Below are 22107 nucleotides of genomic sequence, written 5' to 3' on the forward strand. Positions count from 1 at the left end.
GGTGGTTCTTGTCAGTGGGCCCCTGCTGGCGTGTGGGGCCTTGGCAGGTGCCTGACCTTGCCTACCCTTGACACCGGCCCTGACACATTCCATATTCTCTCCACATCATATATCAAGTGAAGTAGGCTGTGGCCTACGAAGGCGTATAATAATACATGTAAAGTGTCACGTTACACTCTGGCACCAATCTAGTTTAAGCTAGTCATGACTAAGTCCCAAAGGGAACTGAGTGAGTTGTGACTAACGAGTTCGACTGCTGTCAATGGGACTTTGTCACAAGTAACTTTAGCTAGATCTGGGCCTTCGCCTTTTTGCCACAACAGATGTCACATGTTATTCTTCCAGGATGTGTACGCAACCAAAGAGTTTATACAAACACATGCATTGTCTTGCGTGGAGGAGGATGGAAGACAAATGTGACAGATAATGGACTTCTATTGTGTAATATATTGAAGTACTCGCTCTGCTACCAGGATTTGTGTTTTAGCTTTCCTTCTCATCTTCTTAACTTCATTTATCCTCTGTTTTAACCCCTTTCATTTCATGCATATGAAAAAGCAGGCTGTTATCTTTTGCCCACTGCTGGTTATCTTACCACAGGGAGCAAATTTGTCTCTATGCTGCTTGCCTAGCTACCTTTTGTCCTTTAAGGTGCAATCCTTTGCATGTTAGGCAGAAAAAAAAGTCCCACAACTCCCACAATTCCCCAGCCAGCTGGGGAATTCTGGGAGTTGTAGAAACCTTTCTGTTTAAACATGCATAGGGCTGCACCCTTAATTACTTATTAGTTAATCAGTTAAGTTCATCCTGAGAGATCTGCCTAAAGAAGTTCATCAATAAATGCATCTTCACCACGGCAAAGAGAGAACCCCTAATAAAGATGTATATGTGCACAAATCCCTACACAAGTAATCATACATTACAGAAAGAAAAATACACATTTGCCTTCATGCAAGGGAAATGTATGATTAGAACTGAAGCCTACTCATATGGTGTTGCCTTATTATTCCCTGTACTCAGATTTATTTATTTATTTATTTATTTATTTATTTCTATACCGCCCAATAGCCAAAACTCTCTGGGCGGTTCACAAAAATTAAAACCAAGGAGTACACGATAAAACAATATAAAATATATAAAACATTAAAACCACAGTATAATGATACAACCAGACTAAAACCAGAATAAAACCTAGCAGAAGTGCAGTAATTTAAAATACAAATTTAAAACAGCAAAGCTAAAAGCCTAGAATGCTAAAATGCCTGGGAAAATAAAAAGGTCTTCACCTGGCACCGGAAATAATACAATGTAGGTGCCAGGCGAACCTCACTAGGGAGCTCATTCCACAGCCGGGGTGCCACAGCAGAAAAAGCCCTCCTCCTAGTAGCCACCCGCCTCACTTCCTTTGGCAGGGGCTCTCGGAGAAGGGCCGCTGAGGATGATCTTAAGGTCCGGGCAGGCACATATGGGAGGAGGCGATCCTTCAGATAACCTGGCCCCAAGCTGTTAAGGGCTTTGAATGTTAATACCAGCACTGTGAATCCGGCCCGGAAATGGACTGGCAGCCAGTGCAGCTGGAAAAGTACTGGCGTAATAGGAGCTCATTGGCCAGTCCCTGTTAACAGTCTTGCTGCCTTATTTTGGACCAGCTGAAGTTTCCGGACCTTTTCAAAGGCAGCCCCACATATAACGCATTGCAGTAATCCAGACAAGAAGTTATCAGATTATGGATAACTGTAGCTAGGCTATCTCTGTCCAGATAAGGGTGTGGTTGGTATACCAGCCTAAGCTGATACAAAATCTCCATGCCACTGAGTTCACATGTGCCTCAAGTGTCAGTTCTGGATCTAAGACCACCCCCAAACTACAAGCGTGATCCTTTAGGGGGAGTGCAACCCTCTCCAGAACAGGTTGAATGTCACCTAGCCGTGCAAACAAACCACTCACTAGCAGTACCTCCATCTTGTCTGGATTGAGTTTCAGTTTATTGGCTCTCATCCAGTCCATTACTGTGCCCAGGCACTGATTCAGAACAGCCACTGCCTCACCTGGTTTTGATGAGAAAGAGAGGTAGAGCTGGGTGTCATCCGCATATTGATGGCACCTCAGCCCACACCTCCGGATAACCTCCCCCAGAGGTTTCATCTGGGTATCATCTGCGTATTGATGGCACCTCAGCCCACACCTCCGGATAACCTCCCCCAGAGGTTTCATCTGGGTATCATCTGCATATTGATGGCACCTCAGCCCACACCTCCGGATAACCTCCGTCAGAGGTTTCATGTAGATGTTAAACAGCATGGGGGATAAAATAGAGCCCTGTGGAACCCCATGGCATAATTGCTATGGCACAGAGCAATAATCCCCCAGCACCAACTTCTGGAGTCAGCCATCCAAGTCACGGCGGAACCACTGCAGTGCAGTGCCTCCAACTCCCAACCCAGACAACCTATCCAGAAGGATACCATGGTCGATGGTATCAAAAGCTGCTGAGAGATCCAGGAGAATCAACACAGTTGTGCTCCCCCGTCCCTCTCCCGGCAGAGGTCAACCCACAGGGTGACCAAGGCAGTTTCCATTCCAAAACCAGGCCTGAAGCCCGATTGAAATGAATCTACATAATCCATTTCATTCAAGAGTGCCTGGAGCACTCTGGAGCACAACCACCCGTTCAAGCACCTTGCCCAAGAGGGGGATGTTGGCCACTGGCCTATAATTGTTAACATCCTCCAGGTCCAGGTTAGGCTTTTTCAGGAGTGGTCTGATTACCGCCTCTTTTAAAGCGGCCAGCAACGCTCCCTCTCTCAAGGAGGAATTTACAACCTCCTGGACCCAGCCGGACACTCCCTTATTTGATTTAATAAGCCATGAAGGGCAAGGGTCAAGCGCACAAGTGGTCGATCGGACTTGGCCAAGCACCTCGTCCACATCCTCAGGCCTCAATAACTGAAACTCATCCAATAAAACTTGACCAGATGGTGCTCTGAATGCCTCTACCAATGGAACTGCATTAATCGTGGTGTCCAATTCATGGTGAATCTGAGCGACTTTATCTTCAAAGTGCCGCACAAACTTGTCACAGTGTGCAACCGAGGGTTCCAGTCTCTTTCCCTGATCCAGAATGTAACAAGCCGTGAACCACTCGGAAAAGCTCCACTGGACGACACCGAGAAGATGCAATGCTGGTGGAAAAGAACTGTCTCTTTGCCACCCTCACCGCCATAAAGTAGGCTCAATAGTGAGCTCTCACCTATGTTCGGTCACTCGGCACCAGTTTTCCTCCACCTGCATTCTAGCCGTCTCCCCTAGATCAGTCAGACTACTATTGTAGCTCAGACACAATCATATGATTTCATCTGTAATGCCTAAAATGTCCTGCAGCAGCTGAATGCTCACTCTCCTGTTAATTATTTTTGTTAAAGTCTAATGTTCAAAACATTTAGGAGAGAGGGATTGCTTGGACAACCAGCTATCTGTGCAGAATTGTCACTTAAAGCCTGTTATTTATTCATTAATCCTAGGCTACAAGGTAGTGCTTTTTGATCTTTAAAACAGGTAAACATAATGCTTTACACTTTAAACAAACATGCTATAGCAGCTTCCTATTAAATAGAGATCAGTGTGGAAGAAAAGCAGAATGGGAGTGATGGAGTGGTACATCAGCTCATGAGTAATGCATAACAGCAGAGAATAAATGAAGGGATTAAGATATCAGATTCTGAGAGAGATCAGTCAAAAGAAAATGCTTCTGATTCATATCATTTTAGATGCTACTCTGCTAGTTTTATCACCTGTACACTGCAGAGATGCCCATCTGCTTCTAATTATTTTTGCTATAATCCTCTAGAAAAAGGAGTCTATTCAAATAGGAATTTACAGATCTCTCTGTGGTATGCTAAACGTTACTCTGCTAGCTTATCAATGCCACCAGAAGAGCAAAGGAGAGGGAGAGAGAATGAAGTTCTCCAAGTTATTTCTTTGCATCCTGTTTCACCATACAAGGGTTGACCATAGCATGGCCTCCTGTACCATGGAAAGCGTTCTGTGATTGGGTTCACACAATACAACAGCCCACACTCAAGGTTGAGTATGGGTTGAGTGTGGCTTGTCGTTGAACCATGGGTGGTTGTGTTGTGTGAACCCAGCTGTGCTAATAAACCATGATTTGTTAACCATTAACAACCCACAGTTCATAACCTAACAACAAACCATGGGTTTTCTTTGTGGGTTGGTCATAGTTAAAAAAACCATGGTGTGTTAGTGCAGCAGGCTCACACAACAAAACAACCTATGGTTCAACAATAACCCATCAAAAACCAACTTCTTGAGCAGAAAAGGATCTGCTCAGGATGCAGAAATGGCTTCTTGCAGAGTTGTGTTACATTCAGAGGCAACATCAAACACTGGGAGAAAGTAGGTGGGGTAGGGTTGACCTTGGTTTCAACATTAACAGCATTTGTGTTTTAAAAAAACATTTAATGGCATTTCAGATGCAGAGCAGTTTATAAGAAAATCTCATTCCAACTGAAAAACAAATATTTTCCAAAGTATTTATTTAAAAGCACATGTATATTCATGCCTGCAGACCAAAACAAAGCTAAGCCAATGCCAGGTTTTGCATTTCTAGCAGGGTTACCCACAGCAAAAGAGATTTTATTGGTACCCCTTGTTCTGAACTGGCCAGTTTGAACCTTAGTTATCCCTGTTGAATATTTTATTAGGTCTCCAATCCTTCCAGTAGTCTTTGGCTTGAAGTTCAGTGGGGCTTACTTCCAGGTAAGCATGCACAGGATTGAAGTGTTATTCATTTTTTTAAAGCTTGGGAGAGAAAAAAGCAAAGATCAAATGTCCCTCTAAAATTCAGTTAAAACTAGAAAAGATACCAAAATTGCCAAATCTCGATCAACGTCCAAACATGTGCCCAAAACCTAAAATTCCTACAGTACTTCAAAAATATGTTCAGGTTCAGACTTTGGTAAGCCACTAGGTGGAGAGAGTTCTCATGTGAAATAACAGTGTGACTCAAAGCTGGCACATAGATGGTACTGGTTAAAAGAGCATCCTTCGTTAATCCTAGATTACACCTTAAGATATGATTGTCACAAACATTCGTACACGTTAGGAAAAATGGCAGAAACCTAGATGTCCAATGTATCCGGTGAAGTTGGGGAAGGCTTTTCTAACCACTGAAGAGATTTTTGTTTTTAGACATTCAAACATGCGAGGGAATTTCAACATGTAAAACACACTAGCAAAGTTATCAAATATGCAGTATTTTTTGCCTTAAAGTCAGGATATACATTTCAATGTAAATAAAGTCCCAAGTAAGACACTAGTTCCCAAGTAAGTCAGAGAGACTGTGATAGTCAGAGGCACCCTGAGCAGGTAAACTCCAGGAGTAAGTTAAATTAAGTGCTATAACCTACCTTTTAACATCTATAGACTGCTGGCAGCATGCAAGGTGATATACAGAACAAAGAAGTGATAGAAGATTCTGCTCCCTGTGTTATGGGGGCTCCAGGAAGTGGTGCACAATGTAACACACTGTACCCTCCAGGAATTGATACCCATATCTCACATAAACATCTCACATTTATACTCTTGAGTTCATCTGGCCTAAGTACCTCCCCCCCTAGTTCTGTACTAAATAAGTAACAGCCTGATTCTATACAGAGATAGGTGTGCCAAAAGATTGGGCTACATAGAGGATTAGACTTCTCATTTAGCCTACAGATATACATTGAGATGGGCGGGGGGGGGGGGAATAACCTCTTACTGTAAGTGTAGCAGCGTTAGTAAAGTGTGTTAATGAGTAAATTCCAATCCCTATTATATGATCTTGAGTATGTGCCCTCTTAATCCTTTCACCCAGAATTTTGACTAGAATTTAGCTCTCTAACCTTTTGCTAAATCTTTATTACCTCTTAAATAACAGTACAACCGGAAGTGCCTCTGAGCAGGTGAAGAGCGGTTTCCCCTCACCACTGAGCTAAAAACTCACACACACCACACACATATGAGATTAGGAGTAAACTTCTTCAACCAACTTGAAGCCCTAGCACTTTTTCTCTTATAAATTAAGCACTGAATGCTTTGTTGGTAAAAGGGTTTAATCAAAAAACAATGCTTTCCTGCGCTCAGCCCCAGAATGTCAACACCAGTGTCAGCCCTGGAATAGCTGAAGTAATAAAGACGCATGGTGCGTCTGAGCATGTGCAGAATTGACCCTCGCTCGCCACGACCTATCTCCGGGGTTAGAGGCTTCCAGATGAGAGGTGGCGTATAAACCCCGGAACACCCCCCCACCCCCCAAAAAGGAATGAAGTCCCTCGGTGGCCAGGGGCGCCGAAAGCACCAAAATCCAAGGCCGCTCTGGATGTCACGTGGAAACGGGCCTCCCTCACTTACCGGGACCTCTGGAGCTCGAAGGCGCTGGCGCCCACCTGGCCTTGCTCTAGGCAGCAGTAGTTCTGCGGGACGGCTCTGGCGAAGGAGACGGGCAGGATTCCCTGAGTGAAAGAGTTGAGGCGGCCCCTTGCGCCGCTCGCAGAGGGGGTCCCGGAGGAGCCCGGGAAGGCGGCGGCCGGCGCCTGCACGCTGGCAAAGGCATCTTCGTCCTCATCCTCGACGTCGTCTTCCCGCTGCTGCTCGCCCGCCGCCCCCAAGGGGCTCGTGAGCCTGGCGCTGCAGCTGCTGCTGCCGCAAGCGCCAGGATAAGCCCCGTGCTGCTGCCGCTGCTGGTGCGGGGCGGGCGGCTGGAAAGCGCCTGGGAGGCTGTAGCGAGCCCTAGCGCTGCCGCCGTTGCAGGCTGCCGCAGCCGCCCTCGCCGCGGCGTCTGCAGCAGCAGCGCTGCCTCCGCTCTCTTCGCCGCCGCCCTCGTCGTCCTGCAGCACCGGCCGCCCGTCCAGAGAGATGTTGGTCAGGAAAGAGAGCGCTGCCTGCCTGCGCCGGGGGTCCATGCGCGGCGGCGGCGGAGGCTTCCTCAGGCAGGGCTCCAGCTGCTGCTGGTGGAATGTGCTGCTGCCGCTGTTGGCACTACCAGGGCTGCTGCTGCTGGCGACGGCAGCAGGAGCAGGCGCCGCGGCCGTCGCCGCCATTGTCTGTCGCTCCCGGCAGCCGCCTCTCCCACCCTCGGAGCGGGCAACAGTGATAATGCGAGCGGTAGGCACGAGCTAAGCTCGGGCGGCGGGCGGCGGGTCAGCGGCGGGCTGCGAGGCGAGGGAGCCGTCGTTGCCGCTGGAAGGAGAAAGGGAGTTGGGGCTTGCATGGCATGTTTCCTTCCTTCGTCTTGGCTCCCTGCAGGGAGAGCGCGCCCGACTTTGTCCCCCCCCCCCGTTCCCTTCCTTCCTCCCCTCCCCTCCCCTTGCTCCTGCCTTTCTCTCTCCCCACCCACCCTATCTTCTCTCCTTGGCCAAAGTTATTAGCATTTATAGGTGCACTCGCCAGCCGCGCGCCCGGCGCAACAACACAGCAATCACGTGCGGAAAAGAGAGCTGGGAAGAAAAACAAAAGCTCCAGCCAGGAGGAGGAAGAGGAGGAGGAAGAAAGAGGAAGGAGGGAGGGAGGAGGAAGAAAGAGAGGAGGAGGACGCTGGGTCTAGGGACGCTCCTGCGTGCAGCCTTTCTGTTTTTCCCTTCTGCTTTTCCCTGTGTGCTTAGTGGGAGGGGAACTGGGGAAGGTGGAGCCTGCCTGTGTTGTGCCACTGCGCAGCACATGGTCTTGAGGAGGTTACATAAAAAAAGGCAGGCTCCTAGAAGTTAATGGGGTGTAAACACTCGTGGATTCCTGACAGGCCTCTTTGATTTATTCATAACAACAAAATGCCTAAATCACTTGGACATGCTGCATGGTCCATTTTCCTCTCTGGGATGGCTGGACTGACTCATGTTCAGCTCCCAATTTGGCTACTAACCTTGGCTTGCTTGAAATCCCTCAGTTTGAAGGCTCTTGTTCCATTTAATCAGCACCCAACTAGAACTTGATGGGTATTAGTCATCTATTCAGAAGAATAGGGCTCCATTAAATCTCTTAGGGAAGGTTTTCCTTATTCTTGAAAAGTTGATCCATCTCAATATAAGGATTCTGTCTGCATATTTTAAGGGTTCAGGAGGGCTGCAGGTGCCTGGGAGTGTAAAAGAGCCAGAAGGAATACTTGGAAATAGTTTAGAGAAAGACTTCTGAGTGCTGTTCCACATTTCTTGCCTTAGCTCAGGTGTCATTTTTATGGGCATTTCTGGCAAAAGATGCAACATTTTATAATGGCAGAATATTTATTTATTTATTTATTACATTTATATCCCGCCTTTTTTCCTCTTGCACGGAACCCAAGGCAGCTTACATGGTCCTTCTCTCCATTGTATCCTCACAACAACCCTATGAGGTTAGGCTGAGAGTCAACGACTGGCTCAAAGTCACCCAGTGAGCTTCATGGCTGAGTGGGACCTAAACCCGGGTCTCCCGAGTCCCAGTCCGGTACTCTAATCACTATGCCACACTGACTCTCTGGCTGAATGGAATTCTGAAATACAAAATGAGGAGACAGTTTTAAAGACTTTTTTCAGTAATGTCTGTGAGATTTACAACTTACTGATCTGCTGCTAGGAAAATGTAAACCTTTGGCTGTTTCCTCCAAACTTCTCTACATGTGTTTTGAGAGAAAGTACCATCAGAAACCTTCTGAATCAGTTGCTGCTCTATGCTGTGGAAGAGTAACAGAGAGCATGTTTTATATGGCAGAAGCTAGATGGTCTGACTCAGGAAAAGGCAGTTTCATGTATTCTGTCAGAAGCAGAAATTATTTGTAGGATGGAAAGCATTATAGAGTAGTTAATGCAAGTCTGTTACCTGTGGGGATTATTGACACATTCCAGCAAGGCATGATCGCAGATACCTCTTGGGACCTTTATAATTGTGGGCCTTTGAAATATGTAGCCAATTACCACACACTCGACAGCAATATTAAGTGATGTAATGCCTATCCATTTCCTTTTAAGAGAATTGTGCATCTTACCATATCATCGACACACAATCTTGGTTTCAGTTGTCTCACACGCAAACTGAGCATGCTCCCATTTCTGACAGTATGAGAGAAGTTGTTGAGAACTCCAGGCAAACTGCCATGTGTGTGGTAGCTTACTGTGTTTTTCAATCATTCCTGCTTGCCTCGCTGCAGCCTCCCACACCCTCACAGACAGCTTTTGACTATATACTTTAGTGGATTACCTCCATCCTTCTAAAGTGTAATACGTCACTATTATCATATATCCCAGATATCTAAGATGAAGAACATGCCAAGGATGGCAATTCCAACTGAGCTTGCCAAGTTTTTTTAAAAAATATTTTAGCATACAGCTTTGAAGATCAGCTATGTACAAAAAGTGAATAGTACGCTGCTTTGCTTTCCAATCTTATTTTCTCTCTACATTGTATGACGACGAAACTATAGAACAGAGTCAGTGCATGAAAGAAGAAGAGGGGTGACAAAAAGAATATTTTGGGGTAATATTGCAGTAACCTGCAATTACTGATTCTATATCGCCTCAATCACTCATTCTTACCTCCCACTTAACGATTGTCAGCTTCTAAAAGACATTGTTAACAAGAATGTGCATGTTCTGCTCATCCACATGTCACCATTACCAGGCCCTACAACTCACTTCTCCAACATGTTTCTGTTGCCATCACAACACTCCACAGCTATAACTGTTTCTGGCTGAGTTTGGGCAGGTATCTATGTAAAGCTGTGATGCCTCCTGAATGCAAAACATAAGTCTTTGCCATTATTTTGTCACACCTCTAAGCCTTTTTATGATACCATCATGTCCCCTTTTGAACTCGACATTTAATTTATTTAATATTCTATTTGTCATTATAACCTGACTCTCACAAAGATGTCAATACTGTTTTTATTCTCCTATAGCTAGCTTTACTATGCTCATGGCCTTAGGAGCAAGAGAATTCTCCTCTCTGGGCCAGCCGACATCCTTGAAATTGTTTGCTTATATGAATGTCTAAAACGTTTTAAAGAACATTGACTAAATTTAATGTCAGAACCTAAAGTAAAGGAACACACTGAGCTACGTCCTAAAATCTTAGTATGCAAGAAAGTCTGCAGTTTGATTACAAACGGTATTGAACTGGATTGGGAAAGAACAGCTTAACATTACATGGAACCTGCTGATCCCACAAGTGAAAGAACTCCTTAGATGCCAGGCTTTGGTAGCTGTAGCTCAGTGGTCAAGCACATGCTCTGCATCCAAAACGTCTCATGCCATGTTCAGTCCCTAGCATCTCCAGGTAGGGCTAGGAAAGACTCCCGTCTGAAACCCAGGAGAGCTGTAGACCATACTAAACTAGATGGCCTGATTCCATGTAAGGTAGCGTCCTGTGTAATCTATGAAAGCTGAGATGGGGAAAGCGTCATTCTCTCATTGGGCAGTTGCCCAACAGAGACACAACTGTCTCAAGCAACATGACTAGACAGAAGGTGATTTCCTCTTAAATGCAGAACAGTTAACTGTTCTAGAGGATTAGGAAACGTTGAATTACCCTTGCAAAATATTTTTCCTGCATTGACAACTGGAACCCTGTTGTTAATTTTACTTGTCCAACGTGTGTGTGTGTGTGTGTGTGTGTGTGTGTAAAAGAGAGAGAGAGAAATGGAGAATATATATTTTATGATAGCTATAAACACAATCAGCTAAGGAGATAATATGTCATATCACTTACTATATATAAAGATTATGAAACATGTTAGCACCCTTCAAAGTTTTTTTTGGTGGATAATAATAGTGAAATACAAAGGTTATTATGAGTCTCTAATATGTCTTATGGTGCAATTCTATGCACATTTAGACAGAAAAAAGTCCTACAATTCCCAGCATTCCCAACCAGCCAGCAGCATTGTAGGACTGGGAGCTGTAGAGTTTTTTCCAGTCTAAACATGCATAGGATCATGCCTTTAGCTAGTTGAAAATACTGTAGCTTGGCAAGAGCTGTAGCTTGGTTGCTGTGTTGATCCCATGAGTAAGAGAAAGAAAATTGTCAAGTTGGTGAGGTAATGGCTTCTGTTGGACCAATTTGTATTGCCATAGAGCTTGAGTAGAAGACTGACTTTAAGATGCAATCCTGTACACACTACCCTGGGAGTAAATGGGCTTACTTCTGAGTAGGCACATATAGGATTACACTGTTAGTCATGCATCATCTTTTGTTAAAAAAACTAAAAATCTGAAGATCCCTCAGTAATTAAGACACAACTGATCTCTGTTAAGTGTTTTGGATTATGCACTGTTGCTTATGAACATAAGAAGTGCTTTACTCAATCAGATCAAGGTCAACCCTACTTCAACATTCTTTGCTAAAATCACAGCAACCAGCAGATACTAGGTGGTTCACCAGAATTTGACCAGTATCTTACCAGTTCAATTTCTGCCCAGCTTTGGCGAAGTATGTAAAATTTCATAGAGATCCAAGTTTTCTGAGCTTTACAATGATTGGCAATTCCCTAACAATAAATGGTCTTGGTTATGTTTGAAACTGAAGTTAAAAAAAATCTGAAATTTAAATGATGTCTCACCTTCAGTGCACAATTAGAAATGTCTTCATGATAACCTGTGTAACCTAGAAGTAAGGCTTGTCAGAGAACACCCAGGTGATTTACTATCCGCCTGGCAAGAATTGCAGCCATGCACATGCACCCTGTTGCATCATCCAAACCTTACATAAGTAATTGATGAAATCCTGAACAAAAACATTTGCTGTATATAAAATGCACTACAAGAATTTGAATGTGTACATTCTTTTAGTGTGATTTCACAGTTTATGTTCTCAGTTTGGCTACTTTAGAGAAAACAGAAAGTGTACAGAATAAAAATTCCTCTGTAACACAGTAATTGAAATAATAATATCCTATTTCCATATATTTATGTATACAGCTGAATGTTGCCAGGAAAGCAGTGACATCAAACTCTGCTCACATTACTTCTTTCCCTGGGGATGAAACCAGCAAACTCTCTTGGCTTGTATTATGCTCTGCAAACGTAAAATTAAGCATGGAACCAAGTCAAGCCATGTACAACTTGTAATGGAATGGTTGGTATTTAAAATCTTTATGTCTAAGGCCAACTTGAGAAGAAATGTCATATCTCTTGGATATCTGACATACATGTGTTCTTATCTTGCAGCAATGAAGTTTTACTGATTTCTTGAATGGGTTGAAAATTTCCATGCAAGGTTAAAGAAATGCATGTTTTGTGTGAAAGAAACATGTTTGTGTGTGTGTGTAGAACTGGGCTGTTGAACTGTTGAACTGGGCTGTTGCTGGTCTGCAAGCCTCTAGTGTGGGAGAGCCCTCTACCTCCCTAGGTAATTGGTTCCATTGTTGTATTGCTCTAACAGTCAGGAAGTTTTTCCTGATGTTCAGCTGGAATCTGGCTTCCTGTACAGCTTCCAGGTCACATGAAGTAGTAGTTCCCCTCTACTCAACACTGGTTAGGCCTCATCTTGAATACTGTGTCCAGTTCTGGGCACCGCACTTTAAGGAGGATGCAGACAAACTGGAAAAGGTTCAGAAGGAGGGAAACGAAGATGATCACGGGACTGGAAACAAAGGCCTATGAGGAGAGATTGAAAGAACTGGGCATATTTAGCCTTGAGAAGAGAAGACTGAAGGGAGATATGACAGCGCTCTTCAAGTACTTGAACGGTTGTCACAGAGAGGAAGGCCAGGATCTCTTCTCGATCATCCCAGAGTGCAGGACACGGAATAATGGGCTCAAGTTATAGGAAGCCAGATCCTGGCTGAACATCAGGAAAAATTTACTGACTGTTAGAGCAATATGATAATGGAACCAATTACCTAGGGAGGAGGTGGGCTCTCCCACACTGGAAGCATTCAAGATGAGGCTGGACATCCATCTGTCAGGGATGCTTTGACTTGGATTCTTGCATTGAGCAGGGGGTTGGACTCGATGGCCTTGTAGGCCCCTTCCAACCCTACTATTCTATGATTCTGCGAAGCCAAATCTGGCCCACCTGGGGTCCCAATCTGGTCTTCCAGGTTTACTCAGATGGCCACTCCCCTTTCCCCCTGACTGCTGGTTGCTTGGTAGTTTCCCAGCTTTTGTGCAGTTTTTTCGCCATTCTAAAAGATTAAAATGCCTCTCCTAAGGTTTAGCTACTAGCAGTAAGAGCTTTAAGTTAAAATTTGTGGGTATTTGTTTTATTTTGGCTCCACCCCATCTTGCCTTTGGCTCCATCCACCACTGGAATACAGCCCCTGAGAGCTTCTCTGACATTTAATTTGGTCTTTGGGCAGAAAGACATTGGACACCCCTGTTGAACAATCCCGACGTGGGTGTATTTATATAGCACTTTTCAGCTCAATCCTATCCAGGATGTCTGTCCACTGGGCAGTGATGAAGTCACTCCTGTCACCTTGTGCCAGTTGAGGCCAAAATATGCTACCACAAAGTTACTGTGCTGGTCTAGTGCTACTGGTGTATCCTCTATGCTGGTGAAACAGCACTATCTCAAAAAGGAAAACAGAGTTAAGATGGGGCATGAAGACAGAGGAGTGGAAGTTATTCGGGATCCTATGCTTTCTCAGGGGCCATTTTGCCCTCAGAAGCATAACCTTTCACCTGAAAAAGGAATTATGCACATTAGAAGTGTTCCCATTGGAGACCGCGAAACATCTGCCCTTGCTCCGACTTTGCAGCCATAATGGAGGATAGGATTCCAACCAGCTCTGAATTCAAAATGGAGCAAGAGAACACAGATTGCATATGTCACAACACATGCCATGAGCCCATATCACTTTGCCCCTATATCTAGAGAAATTTGAACTTACCATACATTTAAATTCTCTGGGGGTTCTGGAGTGGGGCAATCTTTACTCCTGGGAAGTACTTCCTCTTGGCTTCCAGCAAGAATGACATGAAGGGGAGGGGCATATCCTCAGTTCCCAGACGATGTCTGGAGCTTGGAAAAAAGCCCCTTAGCAATAAGAAGTGACAATATATGTTGGAAAACACAAGGGAAAAAAATCAATAGCATCAGTGTACCAAAAGGAACATATTGAAGAAAAATAAACATTAAGAGATACAAATGAACTTACCAGCTGGGAGCTGAGGCAAAGCACTTCCCCTTGGTGTCATTCTTACTGGAAGCCCTGTTTGTCAACCAAGAAAGAGGGGATGCTTGCCAGGAGTAAAGACTGCTTCACACCTGAGCCATTGTGAAAAAAAAGGGGCATTTTGCCAAAACAATAAACACCTAGCACCCAGAGAGAACACAACACAAAGGAATGGTGAATATTACCTCTCTTAGATTTTTACATGTACCCTGCTTCAGGACTCTACTGTAGACACAAACATCCATCAGGAACAAATGAGGTGTGTATAGTGTTATTCACACTGTTGCTGTGGAATCATTGGCACCCCAGTAGAACTCAAATTCTGTTCCTGGGTTCTACATGTATACCTCCTGACCACTGGGCCATGGGAGGCCTCTAATGGAGAAGTACAGTGCGCTTTCCTTGACACTGTACTTGAGTGTGTGTGTGTGTATGAGAGAGAGAGAGAGAGGCAGGCATCCACATGGGCTCATATTTATAACGTTCCTGTTGTCACTGCATGTTCATTGTGCCTTCCATGCATAGCAGATATGGGGGTGTTGGTCATGTACAGCATTGGTGGGCAGGGCCGGCATCAAGAGTAGGCATGGGCGGGCACCTGCTGAGGGCCCACACTCCAGCAGGGGCCCATCGAGTTGCTCCTGCTCTTCATTATTTCAACCTGCTTGCTGACCTGCCTCTCAGTCTGGCCCAGGCAACAGTTGTGGTGGTGAGGAGGAGGAGCAGTAGATGCTATGGCCTACTTGCTCACTGGCTCTCTGCCTATCAAGCAAGTGGTAACAATGTAGAGGAAGAGGAGGTTAGCTGGTGATAACCGTGCTGAGAAGGTAGACTCACTGAGGGAAGGGGCCCATTGAGGGCATCCTGCCCAAGGGCCCTCAAAAACATAGATCCAGGAGTGTTGGGGGGGTGCCAGTGGTTTTGCCAAGGTCGCTGTGGGAATGGCTATCAATGGTTGCTACATTATTGTCTCTTGTTTCTTCTGGTATTGTTTTGCCTTACCCTTGGAAGCTGTTTAGGGTTCCAGCTATGTTATGCCAGTGTTGGCCCTGTTGAAGCTGGGTCACAAGATCACCCTGTTGAAGCTGGGTCACAAGATCACTCTGTCCGAGCATTGAATGAACACATACGTAAACTCAGTAATCCTTACAATCCTGTAAGATGGGCTGGTATTGTGACCCTCACATGGCATACAAGGACGGGGGCTGAGAGATAGTCACCTAATGAATTTCTGGTTGAGGGGAGATTTGAATGAGGGACTCCCTAGCTCAGAGCTCACATTCTTTGCTAAAGCAGCTCAATGCCAGTTGGAGAGAGGCTGCCTGGACCTCTACCCTCCTTTTATGTGACTGGTTCATTACATAACACTGGGGGAAAAAGAAGCATGACGAATGTTTTCCCCACTTTCACTGTAATAAGGGAAGCAAGACTTTGGGATCTCACCCACTGCAGGAGTCAACCGGAGCAGCTCACAGTTGGTGCTCAGTATGCTGAAAATGTCTGCCCTATACTAACGCTTTCTGCGTTGTGTCCACTTTAACCCAGTACTGGGGGAACTGTGGCCCTCCAGATGTTGTTGGATTTCAGCTCCCATCAGCCCTGTCCAGCATAGCCAATGGTGAGGGATGATGGGAGTTGCATTCCAACAACATCTGGAGGACTACTGGGGGGGGGGAAAGCCTCCATCCCTCTTTTAACCCCTTTTGTGGGTTCTAGGCAGGAATGTAAAGAAAATGTGTACCTAGTTTTATGAAGCAGAGTTCCAGCAGGCAGACACAAGACAGCAAGTGACACATTCTTTATTAGTGAGGATCACTGAAGATGAAATTCCAATCCTACTTTTGGAACTTGAGTAATTTTTCAATTAGATCTATAATGTAGACAGATGTAGTGCACAGCTAAATCCCTTGCTGTAAATTAAATCCTACAGTTATCCCCATGATAATAACATAGCATAGATTTGGAAGCTGCGAATTGTGACTGCAGCGATGTGCTGATTCCTTCCAGTGTGTGACAGTTACAGTGAATTTTAAAAATACAAATACTAAGAATGTGTGTACAGGGCAGTGTGTAGATTTTAAATAAGCCTGTGTAACGGAAGCTGTCAGGAAAACAAGGCATTTCCCATTCATCCAGTAGATCCTGAAATGTAGTCGAAGAAATAACATCAAAACTACAAGATCAGGCCCATCCCTTGAGAGCTGCCAAGGATAGCAGCCTCTACTGATCTCAAGTGGTAATTATCACTATAGTTTCACTATGGTACATTACCTCTGCAGCCACTCAGTGTAATGGAACATTTTGTCATAGCCTGTGTAGTACAGAAGCCACTAAAGAACAAGTCCCCCAGTGCAGACAGGTATGCATAGAACAAGGGACACATCCTCCCATTAAAAGTGTGTTGCATTTAAGAGAAACAGGAAGGGAACTGGGTAGGGAAGAATGTGTACATTTTACTTAACAGCTGATCCTTATTCTAGAGGCCATTTAATGCTTCCATTCTTTTTCTTGCATCTGTAGTTCAGACGTCAAATCTACACTGCCTACAATTTAAAAATGAACTAAGCTAAAGCAACCATCAGTTCCCATTGCTTGAATAAGAAGTGCTGAGCAAGGAGCAACTCATTGCATGCTTCTGGAAGCATATCTCCACATTCCAGATGGAGACCAGATAGCTTAAAGAAGGGACGATTGCCTTTCTTTTCCCCGGGGGTGGGGTGGGGGCAGCCAGAATGCTGCACTTTAGTGGAGTCTATGTGGATGCACATCTTGCTCTAGCAGAAGTTCCCATGGTATCCCTCTGATATGGAAACCCCAATGTAATTGCCAGTCTGCACTGGAACAAAGCATTTCCATTTATGCATAGATAGGGTTGAATCCAGTGTCAGTCATATTGTCGCCCTGCTTATTTAACTTATATGCCGAGTACATCATGAGAAACGCCGGGTTGGATGAATCACAGGTCAGAATTAAGATTGCTGGGAGAATTATCAACAACCTCCGATATGCAGACGATACCACCCTAATGGCAGAAAGCGAAGAGGATCTAAAGAGCCTCTTGTTGAGGGTGAAAGTGGAGAGTGCAAAAGCTAGTCTGAAACTCAACATTAAAAAAACTAAGACCATGGCATCTGGCCCCATCACTTCCTGGATTATAGAAGGGAAAGAAATGGAAGCAGTGACAGATTTTATTTTCTTGGGCTCCAAGATCATTGCAGACGGTTACTGTAGCCATGAAATTAAAAGACGCTTGCTCCTTGGAGGAAAGCTATGGCAAACCTAGACAGCATAGTAAGAAGCAGAGACATCACCTTGCCCACAAAGGTCCGTATAGTCAAAGCTATGTTTTTCCCAGTAGTAACGTATGGCTGTGAGAGCTGGACTATAAGGAAGGCTGAGCGCCCAAGAATTGATGCTTTCGAACTGTGGTGCTGGAGAAGACTCTTACGAGTCCCCTGGACTGCAAGGAGGTCAAATCAGTCCATCCTAAAGGAAATCAACCCCGAGTGCTCATTGGAAGGACAGATACTGAAGCTGAAGCTCCAATATTTTGGCCACCTAATGCAAAGAGAAAACTCCCTGGAAAAGACCCTGATGCTTGGAAAGACTGAAGGCAAAAGGAGAAGGGGACGGCAGAGGATGAGATGGCTAGATAGCATCACGGATGCAATGAATATGGACTTGGGCACACTCCGGGAGAGAACGCAGGACAGGAAGGCCTGGCGTGCTATGGTCCATGGGGTCACGAAGAGTCGGACATGACTTAAGGACTGAACAACAATAGAAATGAATGGGACTTAAGTTAGATTAACATTGGATACAACCCACAGCGTCCAGACTACTTACTTGTGCCATTATTAAATTCTCAGGACTATGTTTTTATCACAACGGAGCAGTATATGCAAAAGAGTGTTTTAAAAACATGAGCATATTTTGTTTTGAAAACACTTAGCTTTTAAGGATAGGCTTCATGAGTCGTTCCATCCATTGTCTTCAGTGAACTGGGTAGCTTTGTGTGTTGAGGTGAGGGGTGGAAGGAAGAATAAGTGAGAAAATGAGTTCTGATTGCATCAATTCCCAGCTTTCAAAGACAGAGTCCTTCTGAAACAGTATGGAAACACTTCCCCTCTATTCTCCAGTCCCTTGTTGCTTTAAATTTATTACAGCCTGTGAGCAGTAACATCTGGTCACCTCTGTGTTTTGTTCACTAGACATCCTAATTAGTTAATTAAGTATTTCCTGTACCTTGTAATTATAATCTCCACAGAGCTATTAACAGTTCTGTACATCATTTAAACAAAATAAATCAGTAATTCTGATGCTCTTCAGGTCAATGACTATATGCCATGGCTGAGCCAAAACCTAAGGCATTTGGGATGGGGACAGGAAGAAAATCCAGATTTTTTTTTCTTGGCAGGCAACTTTTTAGGACAAGTAGTGGCAGAAACCTTTTGTTGTTCTCATCTTTTTGACTTAAGTGCTCCACTGCTTCAATTGGTGGCCCATTGGGCTGCCACGTTCCCCCATAATGCCTCAGTTGGAATGATGCTACACAATGATGCAGGGGAGCCAGGGTTTGCACGGATACAGCACCAGCAGTTATTTTATTAGCAGGGATGCTGACATCATCTGTCATTCACTCAGAATTCTCTGTTCCCTCTGAGTTTAGTTGTAATCCTCACAATAGCTGGTGTGTATGTAGGGGGTGGGGGGTGGAATGAATTTTCCCAGCAGCAATATATTGTTCCTTATTTGGGTGTAAACTATTTTAGGGTGTCTTGGTCTTGAATAGGCAATTAAGACCCATCAGCTTTACAAAAGACATGCTCCTACCAGATGAAAATTCCTAGAACTGGTTTCTTGATATGGATCAACACAGTTGCCTGCAATTTTAGAATCTCAGGCCTCACGATGAGCTCCTGCACTTCAAAATTTACCACTACATAATGACATAGGCATCACAATTGAAGCAGCTGAGCAATTAAACTAGAAAGAAGAAAGTAATGACAGCAAAAAAAGAAGAAAAAAGCTGCGACTTGTCCCAGTGGCACCATGAACATTTTTGGAATTTCTCCTGCTCCCACCCCAAAATTATCGGCCTCCTCTCATTTTGAGGAGGCCTATGAATGTGCCTGGAAGGTGGAGTGGCAGCACTTTATAGAGAGAGAGGTGGGGGAGAGAGTGATGTGCCAAAGGTGAAACTATATTTCCAGTCTGGCATGGAAGAGGCTGGAGAGTTGAGACAACCATTTGGCCATCCCTGGTCTGTCTAATCCGGTCCCAAGAGAGGATTCCTCAAGCATCCTCATTAGGTACCTGCCTAATCTTCTGAAAACCTCACCGTTTTCAAAGATAAGCTCTTCTATTGCTTGGTTGCTGTACTGGGAATTCCTGGAAGACATATCCTATGGAGGGAGACAGGGAAAGGCTAAAGGAATTTGATATGTTCAACCTTGAACTGGAAGAGCCAAGTGATACCTGCAGGCAGCACATGGCTTGCATCATATTTTTGTCTAGCTTCTGATTTGGTGCCAGAAGGAATGAACACACTATACCTTCGTTGGGCTATGAGTGGGACTGAGACACCAAATGACCAGCATCTCAGTCACAAGCTATACCCCACTCCTACCTGCTGTCTCCTGAAGTGCATCACTGAGCATAATGTCATTTTACTGCATCTCTATCAGATCAGGGAGAGAGGAGGTTGCTTTTTTTCTATAACTCCATAACTCCACCACCAAAAAGCAGCCAGGAAGGAGGAGATAGTAAGTTGCTTGCTTGTATCTGCAGTATTACTGTCAATAGCACAGACAACAGTTTATGTAACAACCTATTTATTTGAACCCGGGAGGCCATTCATCCATGATGGGAGTGAATCCAGCCTCTGGGCTAGGCGATCCCCAGCTGCTATGCTCTTTTCCCACAACATATGGCATGGACTTTGCGGGTTCTGTACGTCCAAGTGTAAGTCTATGTGTTCTTCACTTTGCTCATAACAAAGCTGAAACAGATTAATTTGGGCCATTATTTACTTTAACCCAGACTATATAACCATTTCCCCACTTGTTACAGTAGAGAAATAACTACAAGCCCACTTCTTACACCAGCTCTCGTGATAGTCAGAATGGAGCAATATCCGGAAACACTGACATCCATTTATTTATTTATTTATTTATTTATTATTAAATTTATTAATCGCCCATCTGGCCGGTCACCCAGCCACTCTGGGCGATGTACAACATACAATAAAAACAGTTTAAAACAATAAAATTCTACAATAAAAACATTTTCTAAAATACCCTAACCCACCCCAAATGCCTGCCTGAACAACAACGTTTTTAATGCATGACGGAAGCTCATTAAAGAGGGGGCATGACGGAGTTCCCTAGGGAGGGAGTTCCACAGAGTGGGGGCCACCACAGAAAAGGCCCTCTCCATCGTCCCCACCAGTCTAGCTGTCCTGGCTGATGGGACAGAGAGAAGGCCATCCGAGGCTGATCTTGTTAAGCGGCCTGTCTGGTGCTGCTGGAGGCGCTCCTTAAGATAGGCTGGGCTGGAACCATATAGGGTTTTAAAGGTCAAAAGCAACACCTTGAATTTGGCCCGGAAAACAACTGGTAACCAGTGCAACTCCTTCAGCACTGGAGTGATGTGATCTCGCCGGCGGCTGCCTTTAATCAGTCGAGCCGCTGCGTTCTGTACCAGCTGCAGTTTCCGAACCGTCTTCAAGGGTAACCCCACGTAGAGCGCATTACAGTACTCTAAACGAGAGGAGACCAGGTCATGTACTACCGATGGGAGCAGATGGTCGGGAAGGAAGGGGCGCAGCCGCCGTATCAGATGGAGTTGATACAGCGCTGTCCGGCTCACAGCTGACACCTGAGCCTCCATGGACAGCTGGGAGTCCAAAATGACCCCCAGGCTGCAGACCTGGTCTTTCAAGGGTAGCCGTAGCCCATTCAACACCAGGTCAACATCCCCCAGCCTCCTCTTGTCTCCCACCAAAAGTACCTCGGTCTTGTCAGGGTTCAGCTTCAGCCTATTCCTCCCCATCCAGCCACTCACCGTCTCCAGATATTTGGACAGGGATTCTACGGCCAACCTTGGTGAAGATTTAAACGAGAGGTAGAGCTACGTGTCATCCGCATATTGATGACACTGCACCCCAAACCTCCTGATGATAGCCCCCAGCGGCTTCACATAGATGTTAAATAGCATCGGGGAGAGGATGGAACCCTGTGGCACTCCACAAGTGAGTGGCCACGGGTCCGAAACCTCCTCTCCCAGTGCTACCCTCTGGTACCTGCCGGAGAGGAAGGACCGGAACCACCGCAATACGGTGTCCCCAATGCCCAACCCCTCCAGGCAGTCCAGGAGGATACCGTGGTCAACGGTATCGAAAGCCGCTGAGAGGTCAAGGAGAACAAGGAAGGAGCATTCACCCCTATCCAGAGCCCTCCTCATATCATCTACCAAGGCGACCAAGGCCGTTTCTGTCCCATGCCCAGGCCTGAAGCCCGACTGAAATGGGTCTAGATAATCAGTTTCTTCCATTGTGAATAAAGGATAACTACTGATGTTTTATAGCTGCTGTAATTTCTCTCTTACCCATCTCCTTAATCCCGCCCACCCCATTCAAGCTGCAATGTTAGGTAACAGATATCCTCAGTGCTTATTTAGTTACATCTGAAGCTGGAGATCTCAAGAAACAAAATGCAAGTTCTATTACTTTAGATGGAATACCTTTAGTTTCCAAATCTTTGGTTAGACCAGGCAAAACAAAGTGAGCCAAGAATGGTGTTTCTAATACTACATTTCGTCTAAAAAAACTGATGCATAGAAACTTTTTTAAAAGAGCAATTTAGATTGAAAAGTTAAAATCTTCTTACAGTATTTGAGAACTGAAAATACATTTCTGGTGGCCTGAATGGTTTCTGCTAATTAAATAAATAACTGATCCAATGTTTTTT

The 22107-nt window shown here is 45.0% G+C and overlaps 1 protein-coding gene across 4 annotated transcripts in view; it reads right to left on the reverse strand.

Annotated features, from left to right (window-relative positions):
* The window catches only part of CABLES1 (Cdk5 and Abl enzyme substrate 1), an 84408-nt gene extending 76756 nt beyond the window's left edge, over positions 1-7652 (reverse strand). For 3 of the 4 annotated variants that reach the window (XM_084849717.1, XM_084849716.1, XM_084849718.1), the window contains exon 1: positions 6409-7296. In XM_084849717.1, coding sequence (XP_084705843.1) covers positions 6409-7097 — 689 coding nt within the window. In that variant the 5' untranslated portion in view covers positions 7098-7296. Of the gene's footprint in view, positions 1-6408 lie in introns of all 4 variants that reach the window. The other variant, XM_084849715.1, reaches the window with a different exon arrangement.
* Positions 7653-22107: the final 14455 nt, after the last annotated feature.

The sequence above is a fragment of the Heloderma suspectum genome, chromosome 4 (assembly GCF_057233095.1).
Source record: "Heloderma suspectum isolate Gila_16-S chromosome 4, 16-S_ref, whole genome shotgun sequence".
Lineage (NCBI taxonomy): Eukaryota > Metazoa > Chordata > Lepidosauria > Squamata > Helodermatidae > Heloderma > Heloderma suspectum.